Source organism: Mauremys reevesii, linkage group 13, assembly GCF_016161935.1.
Source record: "Mauremys reevesii isolate NIE-2019 linkage group 13, ASM1616193v1, whole genome shotgun sequence".
NCBI classification, from domain to species: Eukaryota; Metazoa; Chordata; order Testudines; family Geoemydidae; genus Mauremys; species Mauremys reevesii.
The window spans coordinates 15,027,550-15,045,193 of NC_052635.1; the positions used below are offsets into that span (position 1 = coordinate 15,027,550).

The window sequence follows — 17,644 nt, forward strand, 5'->3', positions numbered from 1 at the left end:
TGAGACCACCCCCACTCATCAGCCAGGAACAGCCTTCAGTTCCTGCTGGATTTGAGATGGTGACACATCTATGGCATTTAAGCTCCTCCCCCAGCATTTCACACTCTTCAATGTTGTTATCCCACTAGCGCCCTCAGGGCTAGGGCTATTGTTCAGTTGGGGGAACTGAGGCATAGAGAAAGATGCAGGGACTTGACCAGGGCCACACAGGGAGTCAGTAGCAGATCTGGGACTTGAACCTGAGTCTTCTGAGTCCTAAGCCAGTGCCCTGCCCACCAGTCCATCCTTCCTGGCACTGGTAGAGTACGTGGCCTGTCCCCCACCCATTCACCCCCTTAGTCTGCTCTTGTCTATTGCAGGCGTTCTTGGTGAAGAACTGCACGATGTCCTGGTTATCCTGGCTGGGGCTGAGTGACCAGAAAGTGGAAAATCAATGGCTCTGGGTGGATGGCTCCCCTCTGAAACTCAGGTGTGTGGGGTGAAAGGCTCCATGCCCCCCCTAACCACCCCTTGCTCCACGCTGTGGTCTCCATGGGTTTTTGCTCTTCTTCACAGCTTCTGGAGCACCAGGGAGCCCAATGACTCCAGCAACGAGGACTGTGGCACCATGGCGATCGACGGGCGCTGGAACAACATAAACTGCTACAGGACCGACTACTGGGTCTGCGAAAAGCCCTGATTCTGCTAGAGCCTGGCTCAGCCACCACCCCGCACCCTTCCTGAACCACAGGCTGACCCGTGGGACCAGGCCCTGCCTCCTCCAGATCAACAGTCTCCCCAAGCTGTGTTCTCTTGGTGATGCTCCCTGTCACACAGCTCTTTCTGGGAGCTAGGAGTTGATATTTCTGCAGTGTGTCCTAGTGGGTAGGGCATCAGGCTGGAGCACAGCAGACCGGGGTTACATTAATAATACTACATGGAGATATACCAATCTCATAGAGCTGGAAGGGACCCTGAAAGGTCATCGAGTCCAGCCCCCTGCCTTCACTAGGAGGACCGAATGCTGGTTTTGCCCCAGATCCCTAAGTGGCTCCCTCAAGGGCTGAACTCACAATGCTGGGTTTAGCAAGCCAAGGCTCAAACCACTGAGCTATCCCCAACATTTACATTAAATGTAAAATTAATTACATTAAATGTCTTTTAAATTCAAATTAAATGCAGTTTTATTTTTTAAATAAACCTACTTAAATTTACATTTCAAATTGACAACCTATTGTGACAGTCAGCAGCGACCCCCTAACAGCTAATAGCCTTATAATAGCTGGCAACCATTAAGGGAAATTGGACATCTCATGGACACAGTAGCCTGAATTTTTGAACTGTCTTCCCTTATCGATCTTGAGGCAGTTGAAGCTGGTCCTAAGCCGGTTTTTGCAGAGCAGATTGCAGAAGTGCAGGGTCTGCTAACCACCAATCAAATGCTAACACGACCGAAGCCTGTGTGTGAGTGTGTATAAAAGATTCCTAGTTTTTGTATGGAATAGAGTTTTTTTGTACCAAGGTACAAAACTCTCCTTTCTTCTGCAGAATAAAGCAACCTTTCCTTATCCCTGTCTGGCTGCCACTGGCTCTCAGCTAAGCGGACCCGACACTATTATGACATCGATGTGACTGTGACATCACATACGCTGCTGTAATTACATGAACTCTCTTCCTGTGCTGGAAAGGACTATGGTCAAGATCCTCAAAGGTATTTAGGCTCCTAACTCACATTGAAATCAATAGATGTTAGGAACCTAAATACATTTCAATATCTAGGCCCATACATGTAAGCAGTCCAATAGGTGGCTAAATTTGCTCCAGTGTAGAATTCTCATTCTCTCTAAATCATTTTCAATTTTGGTTCGGTCCCTCTCTCAGTTTGCCACACTCTTCAATATTGGTTTTATCTGAAAATCTTGTTGCCGGCTCAAAGAGCCCGAGGCGGAGCAACAGCAGGGTTCGTTGCCCGGTGTGAGTCGCACTAATTATCACACCAGGGTGGAGAAGCAGAACCAGGTTTATTTGGGCCCAAAGAAAGGTGCCAGGGAGAAAAGCATTCTCAAATCCTGCACGCCCACTCACAGGCGGGGTCCCAACATTTATACCCCCCTTGTTTGTGTAAGCCTTTTGTTCGGTTTTCCCCCTCACCCCTCCCTTCCCAGCAGCAGCTACATTAGGCATTACATTTCAGTGTGTTAGAAAAGGTTCTCATGCACAAGCTTATCTGTGGCCTTGACAGAACAAACGCATACAGATTTTCCTTCCCCCTCTCCCCCTCCTCCCCGCCGCTTCTGCTGTTTCAAACTCCTACATTTGCAAGCGGAGATTGCTGACAGCTACACATTTTGCTTACAGTCTGTTAGCATCTTAGGCTGGTTAAAGTTCACAGCATGTAAGAACTTTGGTTCACTTCAGGCCCAAAGTCACAACTTTGGTTTACTCAGGCCTAGTGGCACCAACAATTCCCCCCTTTGAGAATACTCAACAAACTTTTGGCGAGTTTTCTCAAACTTTAAAAACAAAAAAAACAAAAAAACAAAAAAAACAATGAAGCTTTACAGATATATGTACAACTGCTCTTTTGAGCTTAGTTACCCCCAACCCAGGAATGAATGCATGGACAAAAGAGTGGAATGTTCATTTAAAATCCAATTAGGAGGGCAATACATACTGAAGGATTTATCCAAAACACAGGGCACAGCCTGTAGATTAAACCCCAAAAGTCAATTAATACCACATTCCCAATCATGGTTCCCATAAATTTCTTCCTGCCAGTGTACAATTCTTTGTTTCTTCACCAGGGTCAGTTCTCAATGTCCTTTTAGTCAGGAATTCCTGGACTTTGGCAATGTCAGTGGAGTGAGTGTTTCTTCTTCTTTCCCAAAACAATTGTGGTTTAGCATCCTACAGGGGAGAGGTTTCCAGCACATATCACCCTGTAATGGCTTTGCTTTTTCTAGAAAAGTCTAAAGGCACAGTTGGTCTGTCAGTGGACAAGGGAGAGGTTGTCCAGAAGCTGTCCAGAAGCACAGTAGAACTAGAAGAAAGAATAGGCTAACCATCAATAGGAAAATTCTTCTGATGTGGAGGGGTCTTTTTGCAGTGAGAATCCTGGGTCCAAGCAGTCAGTCTTTGGCACTTCACAGCAGTGTTGGTAGACAGGAGGACTTGGAAAGGGCCTTTCCAGCGTGGAGCCAAGGCAGTCTTTCGTTGATGGATCTTTATGTAGACCCAGTCTTCTGGTTCCTAGGAGTGGTAGGACTGCTAGGATCTTCGGGTTGTTTCTTCTTTACCTGTGAGAAAAAAACCTAACACATTGCATTAGTGTCTTTGCAGATTTTACAAATTTTATAGCTGCATGGGCAAATTTAAGTCCCCCCTTTTTCTGGTTTTTAGCCAAGTAATGGTTCTTATACTTATTAGTGCCAAAGGAAGGGCATCTGGCCACTTTAAGTTTGTCTCAGCACAAATCTTGGCCAGTTCATTTTTAGCATGTTAACTATTCTTTGTTTTTCTCAGTTAATTTATTCTTTTTCCTTTTCCCATTTTTTTTCTTTAACCTATAAAGGAAACTTTTACTTATACACCTTTTGTTAACAATAAACACATACACAGTACATTAGTCTTATTTAATGTATGCCACATATACCCTTTCACTAAAATAACCTTATTACAGAGCTTTAGAACAACAGGCCAGGACAAGCACACCCACTTTGATGAATTCATTTAATACAACCTCTAGTCCAATAGCTTTCCACCATCCCCAGCCCTCTGGCTAGAAGTCTGAGGTAGCCAGAAGGATCCCATGTCCAATATGGGGAGTGGGTTAACTTTCCATGTCCTTGCTTTCAAAGACTGTTAGTATGCAAATTTTAATAACCATTCTAAATTAAAAGATTTGGCTAATAAAGTTTCTTTCTCTTACTTAAGAAAATGTATTAGACTTTAGTATATCACATTTTTCTGATATATCCAAACACTTTGTATTCTAAATTGAACAAAACAAATATCTGCATTTCAATTTAACACTGCCACTTGATTTTAAATTAGACCATCCCATAAAAATATTAAACACAACAATTCTGGCCACTTGAGAGAAACACCACAAGACAGAACATAGAACACAAAACATAATTGTTACTCTGTCAGTAAATGCATGATATGTTGAATGCTGTTCAGCTGGCATTAGTTTTCTTTGATTATCTGAAAGACAAAGCAAAAGTCTATCCCTTCTGGGCAGTCAATCATTACTTAAAATATACGAATACTCTTGTTAATTCAGGAGAATTACCCCATATTTTCTTTGCCTGAATTTACAAACATTTGAAAGACACCAAAAACTTCTCTCTTTAGCATTTTTACAAAGTTCAACTGCTGTTCCCTCCAGCAACTAAAGAGTTAACTTTTCACTTTCCCTTAAAAATCACATGCTCTTCCCTTAAATCACTTGCTTTTTCCTTCAGCAGCCACTTACCAATTCAAATCACCATTTCAAATATCCTCCTGAGTATTTGAAATTTCCATGCTTATACTCACTTACTCCTTTTCACTACACCCTCAAAAGTTTCCAACCTGTTTTCCCATCTCTCTGTTGCCTGCCTGCCTGAGCCCGATCCTGCTTTTCTCGCTGAATCGTTCCTATCCTGGACACAAACTTATTCCACTACCAGTTTAGCTAGGAGGGTGGGCTTCACAACTAGCCCCCACCCTTCTGGTCTTTTCCCTAAAACATTTTACTCCCAAAACTACTCAAGTCCTCCCTAGTAAGGCTTGCCACCTGGCAAAAATACACGGCCATTGGGTAAAGGCCATTTACTTAACACACAATCCAAACTCCTTTGGGGGGTCTACCCAGAGACCCACCCATTTGTCTGCTGACACTTAAACAGAAAAGAAAATTACACAGAGAGCAGAGAAAATTACAATCTAAGCCAGATTTTTCCACTTCTATTACATTGTCCGTCACAGGGGGGGCGGGACAGAATTATCTCAATACAACCTCAGAGCTTCATCACACACATGGCTTCCACCCTGAGGAATTACGAACGAGAAGTTCAGTTCCGCCCACACCCCCAACGCCCAAATAAACAGCAGAAAAACCAACAGTAACCGGTTAAACAGAACAGAGCTAAAACTAGATAGTGCACCAAAACCAGATAGTGTTTCCTTATTCTATTAGGGCTCACCTTTAACCATACAATCCTTATCATATAATACCAAACAATACCAAACAAAGCAAACATAAAATAACAAGGGTAAAACAGATAGATGGTGTAAATTCTACAGGGCTCCCCAATTCTCTATTGCTCACCAAACTGTGACAAATTTCTGTTACCAATTATCCCTTATGTCAGGTGATCAAACTGACATTGCAGGACTGGGGGGGGGGGGTAGATAGAGAAATCACACCATATATCCAAATTTTAAAGCTTCATTAAAAATAATAAACAATGGAGAGTATTGGGAACACTCCCACATCACTCAGGAAAAATATGAATGCCCCAAGCCTTAAGCCACTTTAATACTTACACATATCCAGACTGGCATGTCTGTGTATAATGTTCAGAGAAGGGAAATAGGTGGAAGGGAGCCATACCAGCTACAGGGTTGCAGAAGCACACTGTTGGATCTCACTGAACCGTTAAGCTTTGCAAATGCAATCTCAGTTCTGTAATTTATACTGCCCTTGGTTTGCCTCTGTTTATTTTCCACAACCAGCTGGGGCTGAAAGCAATTTTACTTAGCATAGTTTGTGCAGGCTCCTTGACCTTGTACGCAGAGCAGCTCTCTCTCTTTATCTCTGGGGTTAGCCGAGTTTCAAATTAACCCGTTCCTAGACAAATTGCTCACACTGTGTCAGAGGCTTTTCTTTGTGATTAAAAGCTCCTCTGAGATATATGATCTTATCTAGATTGAAGATACCTTCTAATGGGCACTGTTTAGATGAACACTCACACATGTATACACACACACACACACACCAAGGCCATTGTTTCCTATTGCCACGATGCATCTTATCTTGCTGCACAGTCAATAAATTCAAATGGCATGAGCCCAGCAGAGACAGATATTCCCACGGACAGTTCTCCTCCCAGTGCAGCTCTGGGGCATATGATGAGGGATTTTTACAAGAGCTCTACATACAAACAGCTTCAGAAGCTACCCATTCGCTGACAAAACAAAAGTAATTGAAGGATCATGTTGTAATTAAGTGATCCTTCTGGTGGCCACCTTTCCTGGCTCTCTAACTGATACTGAGGCCAGTCTACTGTATAAAATCTTTTCAGTTTACTTTTAGTCAATGGATCCAAACCAAATACCTTCCAATTTGCTAGAATGCATTCTAGGGGCGTACACCTTGCCCTACTAACCTTACCCTGTCCTTGCCCCATACCATGGGCTTGCCCTTGACCCACTATAGGACGCTCTCTTGTCTAGTGGGAATTACAACGGCTGGGCGTCCCCAGCCTCAGGCAAAAGTCCACACCACTGGACTGTTCCTACCTTATCCAGAGGACCGGTTCCTCACCGTCGCCCGCAGCTGCTTCTCCACTATCTGAGTGCGTTGCACCGTTGTGTCCTCCAAGGTCAGCCTGACGCGTCTCTGCCAAGGCCCCCAGTAAAGGCACCGGTGCGCGCTGGGCTTTGGCTGTGACCTTCGTCCACTGGCCATTGGAGGAGTCCGGGCAAGGCACAATTTTGCCTCGAGCCCACCCAGGGATGCCAAAACTGTTGCCGGCAGGTTCAACCACCTCATAGGGCCCCTGCCATTAGGCCAGAGGCTTGTTTTCTGACGTGGGTACCAACACCATCACCCGATCCCCTGGTTGGAACTGTCGGACTTTTGCCTGGCGATTGTAATAGGTTCTCTGGGCCTCCTGTGCCTTTTCCAAATGTTCCTGTACAATAGGGGTGAGCCGGGCTATCCGGTCTTGCATCTGTTTTTCATGTTCTATTACATTTCTCCCCTCATTGGGTTCCTCTTCCCAGATCTCTTTGGCGATGTCTAGTATGCCACGGGGGTGACGCTCGTTTAATAACTCAAAGGGGGAAAACCCAGTTGAGGCCTGAGGTACCTCCTGGATAGCGAACGTAAGGTAGGGTAGTAGGGTGTCCCAATCCTTCCCGTCCTGACTTACCACCTTCCTTATCATAGCCTTGAGGGTTCGGTTAAACCTTTCTACCAACCCATCAGTCTGCAGATGGTAGACTGAAGTTCTCAGGGTATGTATATGGAGCAGCGTACAGAGGTCCTTCATTAGTTTTGACATAAATGGGGTTCTTTGGTATGTTAATCTCTCCTTTGGTAGCCCCACTCGGGCAAAGATCCCCACCAGCTCTTTGGCTATCATTTTAGAGGCTGTGTTCCGCAGGGGGATGGCTTCTGGGTAGCGAGTAGCATAGTCCAAAACAACAAGTATATATTGGTGGCCCCGAGCCGTCTTCTCCAGGGGTCCCACTAGGTCCATGGCTATTCGCTGAAAGGGGACCTCTATGATGGGAAGGGGTACTAAAGGTGCCCTCAGGTGGGGACGGGGACTGTGCAGCTGACACTCCGGGCAGGACGCACAGTACCTCCACACTTCTTCCTGTACTCCGGGCCAGAAGAACCGTCGTAGGACTCGTACCAGGGTCTTCTCTACCCCCAAATGCCCCCCAAAAAGATTACCATGAGCAAGACTTACTACAGCATTCTGGTGGTTTTGAGGTACTAGGATCTGCTGTACCTTCTGCCCCTGTACTGGTGCAACCCGGTATAAGAGATTCTTCTTCATTATGAAGTAGGGTCCTGGTCCCTGGGTTTTCCCTTCCACGGGGACCCCATCTATTTCAGTCACCTCCTTCCTAATGTTGTCGTACCTTGGGTCTTCGGCCTGGTCCCGTCCAAAATTTCCTCTCCCGGGGCTAATCTGCACAAGATCTAGGGGCCCAGTCTCTGTTGCCTCTACGAGTTCAGAAGCGTTGGGGTGGGGGTCAGACTCAGGTGCTTCTCCCTCCTGGATGGCCTCCTTTTCAGCTGCTCGGGTCCGTCTACCTATGAGAGCGGCCCGCTGGCTTTGAGTCAGTATTTGGGTTCCCAAGGCTTTAGCTGCCCTCCTTTCCTTTTTCGACTTTCTACCCTGTCTGGGAATGGAAAATAAATCTGGGGATATTTCAGAGAAGACTGGGGGTTGACAGTCTACTGTGGAGGCCTCACTAACTTCAGGGTTCCCCTTTTCCTCCAATCTTCCTAATGGGAGTAAGTTTCCAAACCCTGGGAAGTCCCTCCCTATGAGCAACGGGTATGGGAGTTTAGGGACTACACCTGTTGCTACCTCAGTAGTGTTCCCCTGAATCTCGAGTTTTACTGGGATGGTGGGGTAATAACCAACTGTCCCATGGACGCATGTTATCCCCGTACGCTTAGCCCACAGCAGCTAACACTTCACAATCTTCCCCGAGACAAGCGTGATAGCACTCCCCGAATCAACCAGTGCCGTGGTCTCTACCCTATTTAGCTTTACTGGTCTGGTGTACATATGTGGGGTTAGTGAGACCCCCACAAGGTGGATTAGGGAGCATGGGTCTGCCCATTTCCCCAGGTTACACTGCATCGGATCCTCAGCATTGGGACACTGTGCAGCTATATGTCCCCACTCCCCGCAGGCATAACATCTGTATGGGGCCTTAGGCATACGCCGGTCTCTTGGTTTGGGCAATCTAACATCATGATCCTCTTCTCTTTCAGTCCTCCAACTCTTTGTGGCTTCTGGTGAGCCTTCAGCCCCTCTCTTTTTCCACCTGGGCCCTCCTGGTGGCCTAGTCACCCGAGCTCTAGAGCTTGGTCCTGCTAGTTTAACCCGGGGTGCCTCTTCCTTAACTGGTCGGGTCAGCTCCCTCGCTGTCCTTTTCCTCTCTACCAGTGTAACAACCTCATGATAGGTGGAGGGTTCGTTCTGGCTTATCCAGGCAGGAAGGTCTGGCAGTAGTCCCTCATGTATCGGTCGATGACCAGAACCTCTAGTATCTCTTCCGGACTCTAGGACTCCGTTTGCAACCACTTTAATGCGAGATGGATGAGGTCATAAAATTGGGACCTCGGGGTTTTGTTTTCCTGGTACCTCCACTCATGATATCGCTGGGCCTGCACTGCGGTCATTACCCCAGATCTGGCCAGGATCTCTGGTTTCAATCTCTGCCGCCCGTAGGACTGACTCAGGGTCCCTATCACACACAGCTGCTCTAACATGGTTAGGCACAATGTCTAGGAACTGTTCCAAAGTTATCAAATCCAGCAGTTTTTCAAAACTCCCTTGTGCCTTTGCTCCCATAACCCACTTTTTAACAAAACCCATCAGCTTATGAGCACATTCTACAAAAGTACAATCCTTAGACATTTTAAACTCTCTAAATTTAACTCTGTAAGATTCAGGAGTAACCTTGAACCGCCTTAACACAGAATCTTTAAACCGCTCATAATCTAAGGCTTCTTGTTCCCTCAATTCATTAAATACCTCCCTGGTTTTTCCAGTCAGTCTGGTCAGCAGGACAGGCATTCGCTGACCTTCTGGGATCTGGTACAGATTGCAGAGGCATTCAAAGGTAGACAAAAACTCCTCTATATCCTCAGTATCACTGTAAATGGGACACATCCTTTCCCAGTTTTTCTCATGGTGGTGGGGAAGTGGAGTACCAGGGGGCGATGATTTTCTCCGCTCTTCCATTACTTGGAGCTGAAGTTTGACCATCTCCTGTTCTATCTTGTGAGTCTCCTGTTCAGCAGCCAGCAGCTCCAGACACCCCTTACGAGCTCTCTCTTCTCTCTCATCAGCCTCCTTCTCTCTCTCATCAGCCTCCTTCTTTCTTTTATCAGCTTCTTTCTCTAGTTTAGCTATTTTTTGCTTCTCAAGCAATCGAAGATCTGCTAGATTCCGTTCATGCTCAAGTTGCAGTTTACTTGTCGTCTTTTGCCCTCTAATTTTTTCTGCATCTTCTGTATCCTCAGGTAAGGGCTGCGCTCTTGCCCCTGATCACTGGCCATTAACAGATTTCTGAGTTCTTGATTTGTTGCTTTCTTTCTAAAGCTTATCCCCTTTTCTGAACACAAATTTTCCAGGGCTTTTTTGCCAAGTCCCCCATATGCTCTTTGCTCAGCCATTGCAGCAGCTCTTTAACCAGTCAAACTCTCAAAACCAAAATTCAGATTTGGATAGTGTGGGGTTATGACCCAAAGCTTAATTGACGTGATTCTGTGGATCCAAGCACGACTACGCCACTGTGACAGTGCTGGTTCTGGCGGGACCCCACTGAGAGTGCCAATTCAGGACCAATTGCTTAAACAGGGTAGTTACAGCCCAAGGCTGGGGTTCTTCTACCTCTAAGGCAAACCAATCCAGCCAAACAAAGAGGACTTTGGTCTCACCCCACTGGTTAATCACAAAGGGGGAAGGATAACTCAGTGGTTTGAGCATTGATCTGCTATAGCCAAGCTTGTGAGTTCAATTCTTGAAGGGGGCTATTTGGGGAACTGGGGTAAAAAATCCGGGGATTGGTCCTGCTTTGAACAGCAGGTTGTACTAGATGACATCCTGAGGTCCCTTCCAACCCTATGATTCTAAGTCACAAACAATTTCCTTAGACACTCCAGTATCACCACTCATTCTGGGGATGCATGGTTAATGAAAACCAACACCCCAATAAAAGAAAACAGTTCTCTTGATCCCAAAGAATCAAGCCCCAGACCCAAGAGCTAGAATTGGTTAAATGGAATCAATTACATACAGGAATGGAAAAGTTCTTAGTTCAGGCTTGTAGCAGTGATGGAGTAAACTGCAGATTCAAATCAAGTCTCTGGAGTACATCCCCCACAGGGATGGGTCATCAGTCCTTTGTTCAGAGCTTCAGTTTGTAGCAATGTCCCTCCAGAGGTAAGAAGCAGGATTGAAGACAAGATGGAGATGAGGCATCAGCCTTTTATAGGCTTTTCCCAGGTGTAAGAACACTTCTTTGTTCTTACTGTGGAAAATTACAGCAAAATGGAGTCTGGAGTCACATGGGCAAGTTCCTGCATACTTTGCTGAGTTACAAGGCATATCTGCCTTCTCTCAATTGGTCATCTGTATAGCTGATGGTCCTTAATGGGCCATCAAGCAGGCTAGGCAGAGCTAACACCAACTTGTCTGGGATGTTTCCCAGAAGCACAGCACAAATATGAAATACAGACAGTATAGAGCCAATACTCATAACTTCAACTACAAAATGATACATACATATAGACACCATAATGATAACCAGCAACCCATAACCTGGTCTTAGACACCTTATATGACCCCCTTTTACATAAGATTTGGTGCCACAACAGGACCTTGGTTGCAACCATGTTCTATATGGTCCCACATTATATCAATAATGTCACACCAGGATTTCACTCCAGTTGCCTGGAAGGAATTCTCCATTCGGTGTCCTATGGAGGTTACTCCCTATTCTCTCTTTGCAGCTCACTGTGGTTGTTCTGTGAATTAGCTGCTGGTTGTGTTGTTCTTGTATTGCAGGTGTGGAAGCAGGGAAAGAAAGAGAGTGTTTAAGTGCAGGCATTTAAGTGTCAGAGACGGAACAACTATTGAGCTAAGTCTTAGCCTAATATCGTGAGACCTGTAGAAGCAGGGCTCACGTCAGAAGCGAGTGGAAAACAGCAGAATAGTCAGTGTGACCTAGCCTTGAGATAACAATGTTTTGAATAGAGCAAGTGAGAAAATACTGGAATAGATAGCAAATAATGTAAATAAAATTTAAATGTTTTTAATTAATGCACATCACAAAGAGGTATAAATGCTTGTGTGATTTTGCTTGTACTTTGGAGAAACTGAGGCAGAGATGCTCTCTGCCAGCTGTATTCTTCGCCTGCAATTGCTTGAATAAAGCTGTCTCTGATTTGCTGCCTCCAGCCTGAGAGTGGAGTTTTGTTTCTTCCACATGGGATATATGTATTCAAAACCAGTAGAGGGAATTTACAATTCTGTACTTACACACAATAAACACAAACTGAGAATATTCTTAATTTGTTAAAACTTAAGCTCTCTTTCCATGCAGCAGGAAAGTGAACATTTACTTCTCCCTAGATGATGCCGGACAGTAATGCAACTTGTGCATTTTACAGTTGCACCTCTTACTGTAATATACAATTCACCTGTTATCACTATAGGTCTCAGTGAGAACATGCACAACTGGTAAGTTGTGACTCTTACTGATGCATGTTGTCTCCATGTTTAGCACTTCAACATGCAAGTTTTACACTAAGAGAGCACACTTTTGCTGGAAAAAATACAAGACATGCTTTGCTGCCAACTTCCACCTAGGATATGCAACATCTATACTGGTGCATACCTGTTTAACTGGAATATGCATGCTAATGCAAGCTGATTACTGTAGCATTTAATATTTGCACTAGTACAGATCCTGCTCAGAAATATGCAAAACCTTTCTTGGTCAAATGAGTCCTGTACTAGTTATGAGGTTTTTAGGCTTCCAATTGGATTTCTTAGTTCCACAAATCTTTTAACTAATATAAGAACCTAAATTCAATATTGTCTACTCTTAATCAAAAAGGCAATATCTTCTACTTTATTTAAAAACAAACGCTTGAATGATGTTAATGTTATAAAAGGTGTCTGTCAGGATTTGCTGCATGCTTAAAGTGTTTGAGGAGATGAATATCTAATGAATGAATAACTTACTGTGACTATTAAATCACTGTAGGTGATTGACATCATGAGGGTGAATGTGGACAAGGTTTTGGAACGAGAGCTGAAGCTGTCAGAGTTGGATGATGCACTGCGCGCGGAATTTGAGACCAATGCTGCCAAGCTGAAAAAAAGTATTGGTGGAAGAACTGTAAGGTAACCATGACTCGAGTATTTCCAATGCAAATTAATGTGACTAAGAACTATAAGTTGTTGAATACTCCATAAAGGGGAAGAAATCCAAATAACTTTGGCCAATTTCTGCAGCGTTTACTCATGGTGAATAGTATTATGATTACAACATCTGGTCCTTAATGAGCATCTGGATAAGTGAAGTAGATGAACTTTCCAAAAGTTGGGTGTCCTGGCCAAGTTCCTTTACACAAAACATTCTCCAGGACAGAAATGTGGCTAAGGAGAAATGAATGTACTAGTTGAAGGTGTTGGAGATCTAGGAGGAAGAAATTCAGTGGTATGGATTGAATGACGACAACACATACAACAGCACAAAGAACCTTTAGTCTCTGACAGTCACGTGTGCTAATTACAGGAAGGCCTGGAAGCCTACTCTTTATTTGCTGAGAAGCCAAGACAGAGTGGAAAACATTAATTTGTAAGTCATGGGAGCAGTAGTTGAGTCTAGAGAAGAAGCTTTTGCCCTCTTTTAAAAATATCTAAGTGAGCTGTTTGTACTAAATTATGTGCTTTTTTTAACAGAAATGAGCAGTATTGATAGCATTTGTTCTCATTATCATCATCAGTGGTAAGTGTTTAGCTAAAGCACTATTTTGTCAGTAGGACTAGCGAACACGGGGCATAAGCTGTAAAAAGAAGTTATTAACGTAACACACTCTGGTTGTGACTGCTAGTATGTAGGTCATAATATTCAAAAGTTGAGGTTCACACACCCTCTTCTATTAGGGGGAGGAATAGCTCAGTGGTTTGAGCATTGGCCTGCTAAACCTAGGGTTGTGAATTTAATCCTCGAGGAGGCCACTCAGGGATCTGGGGCAAAAATTGGTCCTGCTAGTGAAGGCAGGGGGCTGGACTCAATGACCTTTCAAGGTCCCTTCCAGTTTTAGGAGATTGGTATAGCTCCAATTATTACCTTTTAATCCCCAAATGGGTACTCCAGCCAATCAGAGTCCCCTTGCTGTCTTCCAGCCCAGAAGTCAGGCAAAACAAAGAACAAAAAAAGTAGGGAAGCTTCATATGAGACTCTTTCTCCAATCCTCAATAGTTCCCAGATAGCAAGGTAGTTAGGCCAGGTCTACATTGTAAACTTATCCCTGCATGCTATTGATAGAACTATGTGTGAAAAATCCACACCTGTGAGCAACGCAGTTACACCTACCTAACCCCTACTGTAGACAGCGCTATGTGGCCAGGAGAGCTTTTCCCCTCAACATAGCTACTGTCTCTCATGGAGGTGCATAAACTATGCCAATGGGAGAAGCTGTCCCATCAGGGTAGTATTGTCTTCACTGAAGCACTACAGCAGTCCAGCTGCACTGGTGCCACTGCAGGTCTACACTTAAAACCCTGCCCTTAGACTCAGTTCAGGCAAGAGCCTTGATTTGACAAGCCTCATTTGAGTGCAGGAAACACCACTGACTTCATGCACTAGCTTCCCTGCTGGAGCAGAAGCCTGGGAGAGGAGGAGGACAGGCAGTTCTCAAGGCTATGTGCTGTTTAGGAAAGACAGAAATAAAGGCAAAGGTGGTGGAGTAGCATTGTATATCAATGATGAGGTTAACTGTAAAGAAATAAGAAGGGATGGAATGGATAAGACAGAGTCTGTCTGGGCAAAAATCACATTGGGAAAGAAAGCTACTAGAGCCTCCCCTGAGATAGTGCTTGGGGTTTGCTACAGACTGCCGGGATCTGATTTGGAGATGGATAGAGACCTCTTTAATGTTTTTCATGAAGTAAACACTAATGGGAATTGTGTGATCATGGGGGACTTTAACTTCCCAGATATAGACTGGAGGACAAGTGCTAGTAGTAGTAATAGGACTCAGATTTTTCTGGATGTGGTAGCTGATGGATTTCTTCATCAAGTAGTTGAAGAGCCAACAAGGGGGGATGCCATTTTAGATTTGGTTTTGGTGAGTAGTGAGGACCTCATAGAAGAAATGGTTGTAGGGGACAATCTGGGTTCGAGTGATCATGAGTTAATTCAGTTCAAACTAGATGGAAGGATAAACAAAAATACATCTTGGACTAGGGTTTTTGATTTCAAAAGGGCTAACTTTAAAGAATTAAGGAAATTGGTTAGGCAAGTGGATTGGACTGAAGAACTTACTTCAAGTCAAAGTTGCAGAAACTATCAGAAGCCTGCATCCCAACAAAGGGGAAAAAAATCATAGGCAGGAGTTGTAGACCAAGCTGGATGAGCAAGCATCTCAGAGAGGTGATTAAGAAAAAGCAGAAAGCCTACAGGGAGTGGAAGATGAGCGGGATTAGCAGGGAAAGCTACCTTATTGAGGTCAGAACATGTAGGGATGAAGTGAGACAGGCTAAAAGCCATGTAGAGTTGAACCTTGCAAAGGGAATTAAAACTAATAGTAAAAGGTTCTATAGCCATATCAATAAGAAGAAAACAAAGAAAGAAGTGGGACCGCTAAACACTGAGGATGGAGTGGAGGTTAAAGATAATCTAGGCATGGCCCAATATCTAAATAAATACTTTGCCTCGGTCTTTAATAAGGCTAATGAGGAGCTTAGGGATAATGGAAGGATGACAATTGGGAATGAGGATATGAAGGTGTGACGTTATGAGTGTGATATAATATCTCATTGAAAGGTGACAGGGCCAGAAAGAGTTAATTAACTCATAGACTGACCTGACCCATGGGTGAACCTTGAGGACTGGTTAGGAAGATATGTAAATGACTAGAGCTTTGAAATGCAAGTCTGCATTGTTAGAGGTAGAAGGGGAGATGTTTGCTCAGGTCTTGTGATGTTAGCAAACAAGTCTCGTCTATTGCTATAGTTTTAATTCAAAGATAAAAAAAGAAATATTAACATTTATAATGATACTTGAGTAAAATAGTATTGTCTATGTGTCTCTTTGAAGGTTGTGCTAACCTGTATCTGAACTGTTTAATGGATAAATTACTCTGTGCTAATTGCCAGGAGATTTGGGAGAAGGAGTTAAGCCTATTGTTTTCTCAGGCCGAAAGGCTGCTGGAAATGTATAAGAAGCCTGGGACACGATCCTTCTTCATCTCAGATCTGCTTTGGGTTTCAAGAGGGGGAAACCTTAAGCCACAAGGATTGAGATCCCCAGTCATTGACTGGAGCCACCCTGAATATGGAAATTGGATTGTAACCTATGGACTATTTCTAAAAGAACTTTTGGCAACTACAAGCTTATCTCTACTGTGTATCTGAACCTCAAGAATTGAATTCAAGTCTGTATGTATATTGATCTTTTAACCAACACTCTCTCTTTTCTTTTTTAATAAATTTTAGCTTAGTTAATAAGAATTGGCTATAGCGTGTATTTTGGGTAAGATCTAAGTTATAATTGGACCTGGATATGTGGCTGATCCTTTGGGATTGGAAGAACCTTTTCTTTTATATGATGAAGTAAGATTCTCAGGAATCATCATCATATCTGACAGGTGTGTCTGGACGGAGGCCTGAGGCTGGGTACTTTAAGGGAACTGTGTGGTTTGGACTTCTAAGTGACCAGTGAGGTACTGTAGAAGCTGTTTTGTGCTGGTTGGTAAATCTAAGTATTGGAATAACCACCAGTGTTTGGGGTTTTTCTGCCCCGTTTGGTTTGCATTTCACCCTAATTGAGTGACCTCAGCTGGCTCCCACGGGCAGCACCATCACAGTGGCATAGTCGGCAGGATCCACAGAACCAGGTCAATTAAACTTTGGGTCAGAACCCCACGCTATCCAAATTTGAAATTTGGGATTGCGATTGTGGTTGATTAAAGATCAGTGACCATGAGCCAGAGAGCAACAGCAGAAGCAATGAATCTACAAGCCCTGATGGGCAGCCTGCAGTTTGAACATGAGCAAAAACTGGCAGAAATTCAAATGAAAGAGAAGCAAGCCTTGGCCCAGCTGGAGGAAGAGGCTGCTGAGAGAAAGAGAGGCTGATGAGAGAGAAGAAAAAGCTCGTAAGGGGCGTCTGAAGCTGCTGGCTGTTGAGGAGAAAGCTCGACAGAGGCAACAGGAGACTCACAAGCTGGAACAGGAGACCCAGAAGATGCAACAAGAAACTGCCAGACTTCAGTTCCAAGTCAAAAAAGCAATTGAAGAACAGCAGAAACTGTAACCTCTTGAAAATCCAATTTATAACTATGTTAATATGTGGTATTACTCTGGGCAGTTTTCTGTGTTTAACCAGTTTTGCTATGGCCGGGGAGAGGGGGATTCTAACCTGGTGGGTAGTAGCTGTCTGTCTGTGCAAAAAAGCAGTGTGACTGTGAGTGGAGTTTCTGAATGTCTGTCTAATGTCTCAGAAGGAGGTCTGAAGTTAGATCAAGAGCAGAAAGATCTAATTGGTGAGGAAAATGTTTCTCAGGAGCAGATTAAAGTACATGGTCAGGTTAAAGCCCTAACTAAGGAAGGAGAGGGTAAATTTGTAATGGGTAATGGATCGTTGGCTAGTGCAGCTTGGAAAAGTGAACCTGAAATGGGTAACTGTGATTTGCTGGAAGTAGCTCAGTGTAGTGAAAAAAGCAGCAGCTTATCCATTGGGAGTGGCCATGTGCCTGGTAGGGAAAGTTTGGAGGAGCCTAGGCAGCCTTGTGAGCTGATGGCTTTGTCTAGTCAGCAGTTTGGGAAGACAGGGATAGTGGAAGATAAGTGTCCCTGTCCCTTACCTGAGTCCTGTGTGGAGAAATGGGACAGTGAAGGGAATGTGCCTATGTCTGTCAGGGGTATTGACTTGCCTATGAAGGAAGTTACCCCAGTCTCCA

General features: G+C 44.3%; 1 protein-coding gene across 1 annotated transcript; it reads left to right on the forward strand.

The window, feature by feature from the left end:
- The first annotated feature begins 373 nt into the window (after positions 1–373).
- Positions 374–11,854, forward strand: LOC120381106 (C-type lectin domain family 17, member A-like). Its single transcript, XM_039499197.1, has 3 exons — positions 374–469; positions 556–661; positions 11,514–11,854. Exons 1-3 carry the CDS (start codon positions 384–386, stop codon positions 11,544–11,546), a joined length of 225 nt encoding a protein of 74 aa, XP_039355131.1. The 5' UTR covers positions 374–383; the 3' UTR covers positions 11,547–11,854.
- Positions 11,855–17,644: the final 5,790 nt, after the last annotated feature.

What these genes read in the sequence shown, in the direction of transcription:
- LOC120381106 (XM_039499197.1), top strand. Translation starts at nt 384, where the DNA reads ATGTCCTGGTTATCCTGGCTGGGGCTGAGTGACCAGAAAGTGGAAAAT. An exon ending in GGCTCCCCTCTGAAACTCAG is followed by an intron (nt 470 to 555) that starts GTGTGTGGGGTG and finishes TCTTCTTCACAG; the next exon opens with CTTCTGGAGCACCAGGGAGC. An exon ending in GCTACAGGACCGACTACTGG is followed by an intron (nt 662 to 11,513) that starts GTCTGCGAAAAG and finishes CTTGTATTGCAG; the next exon opens with GTGTGGAAGCAGGGAAAGAA.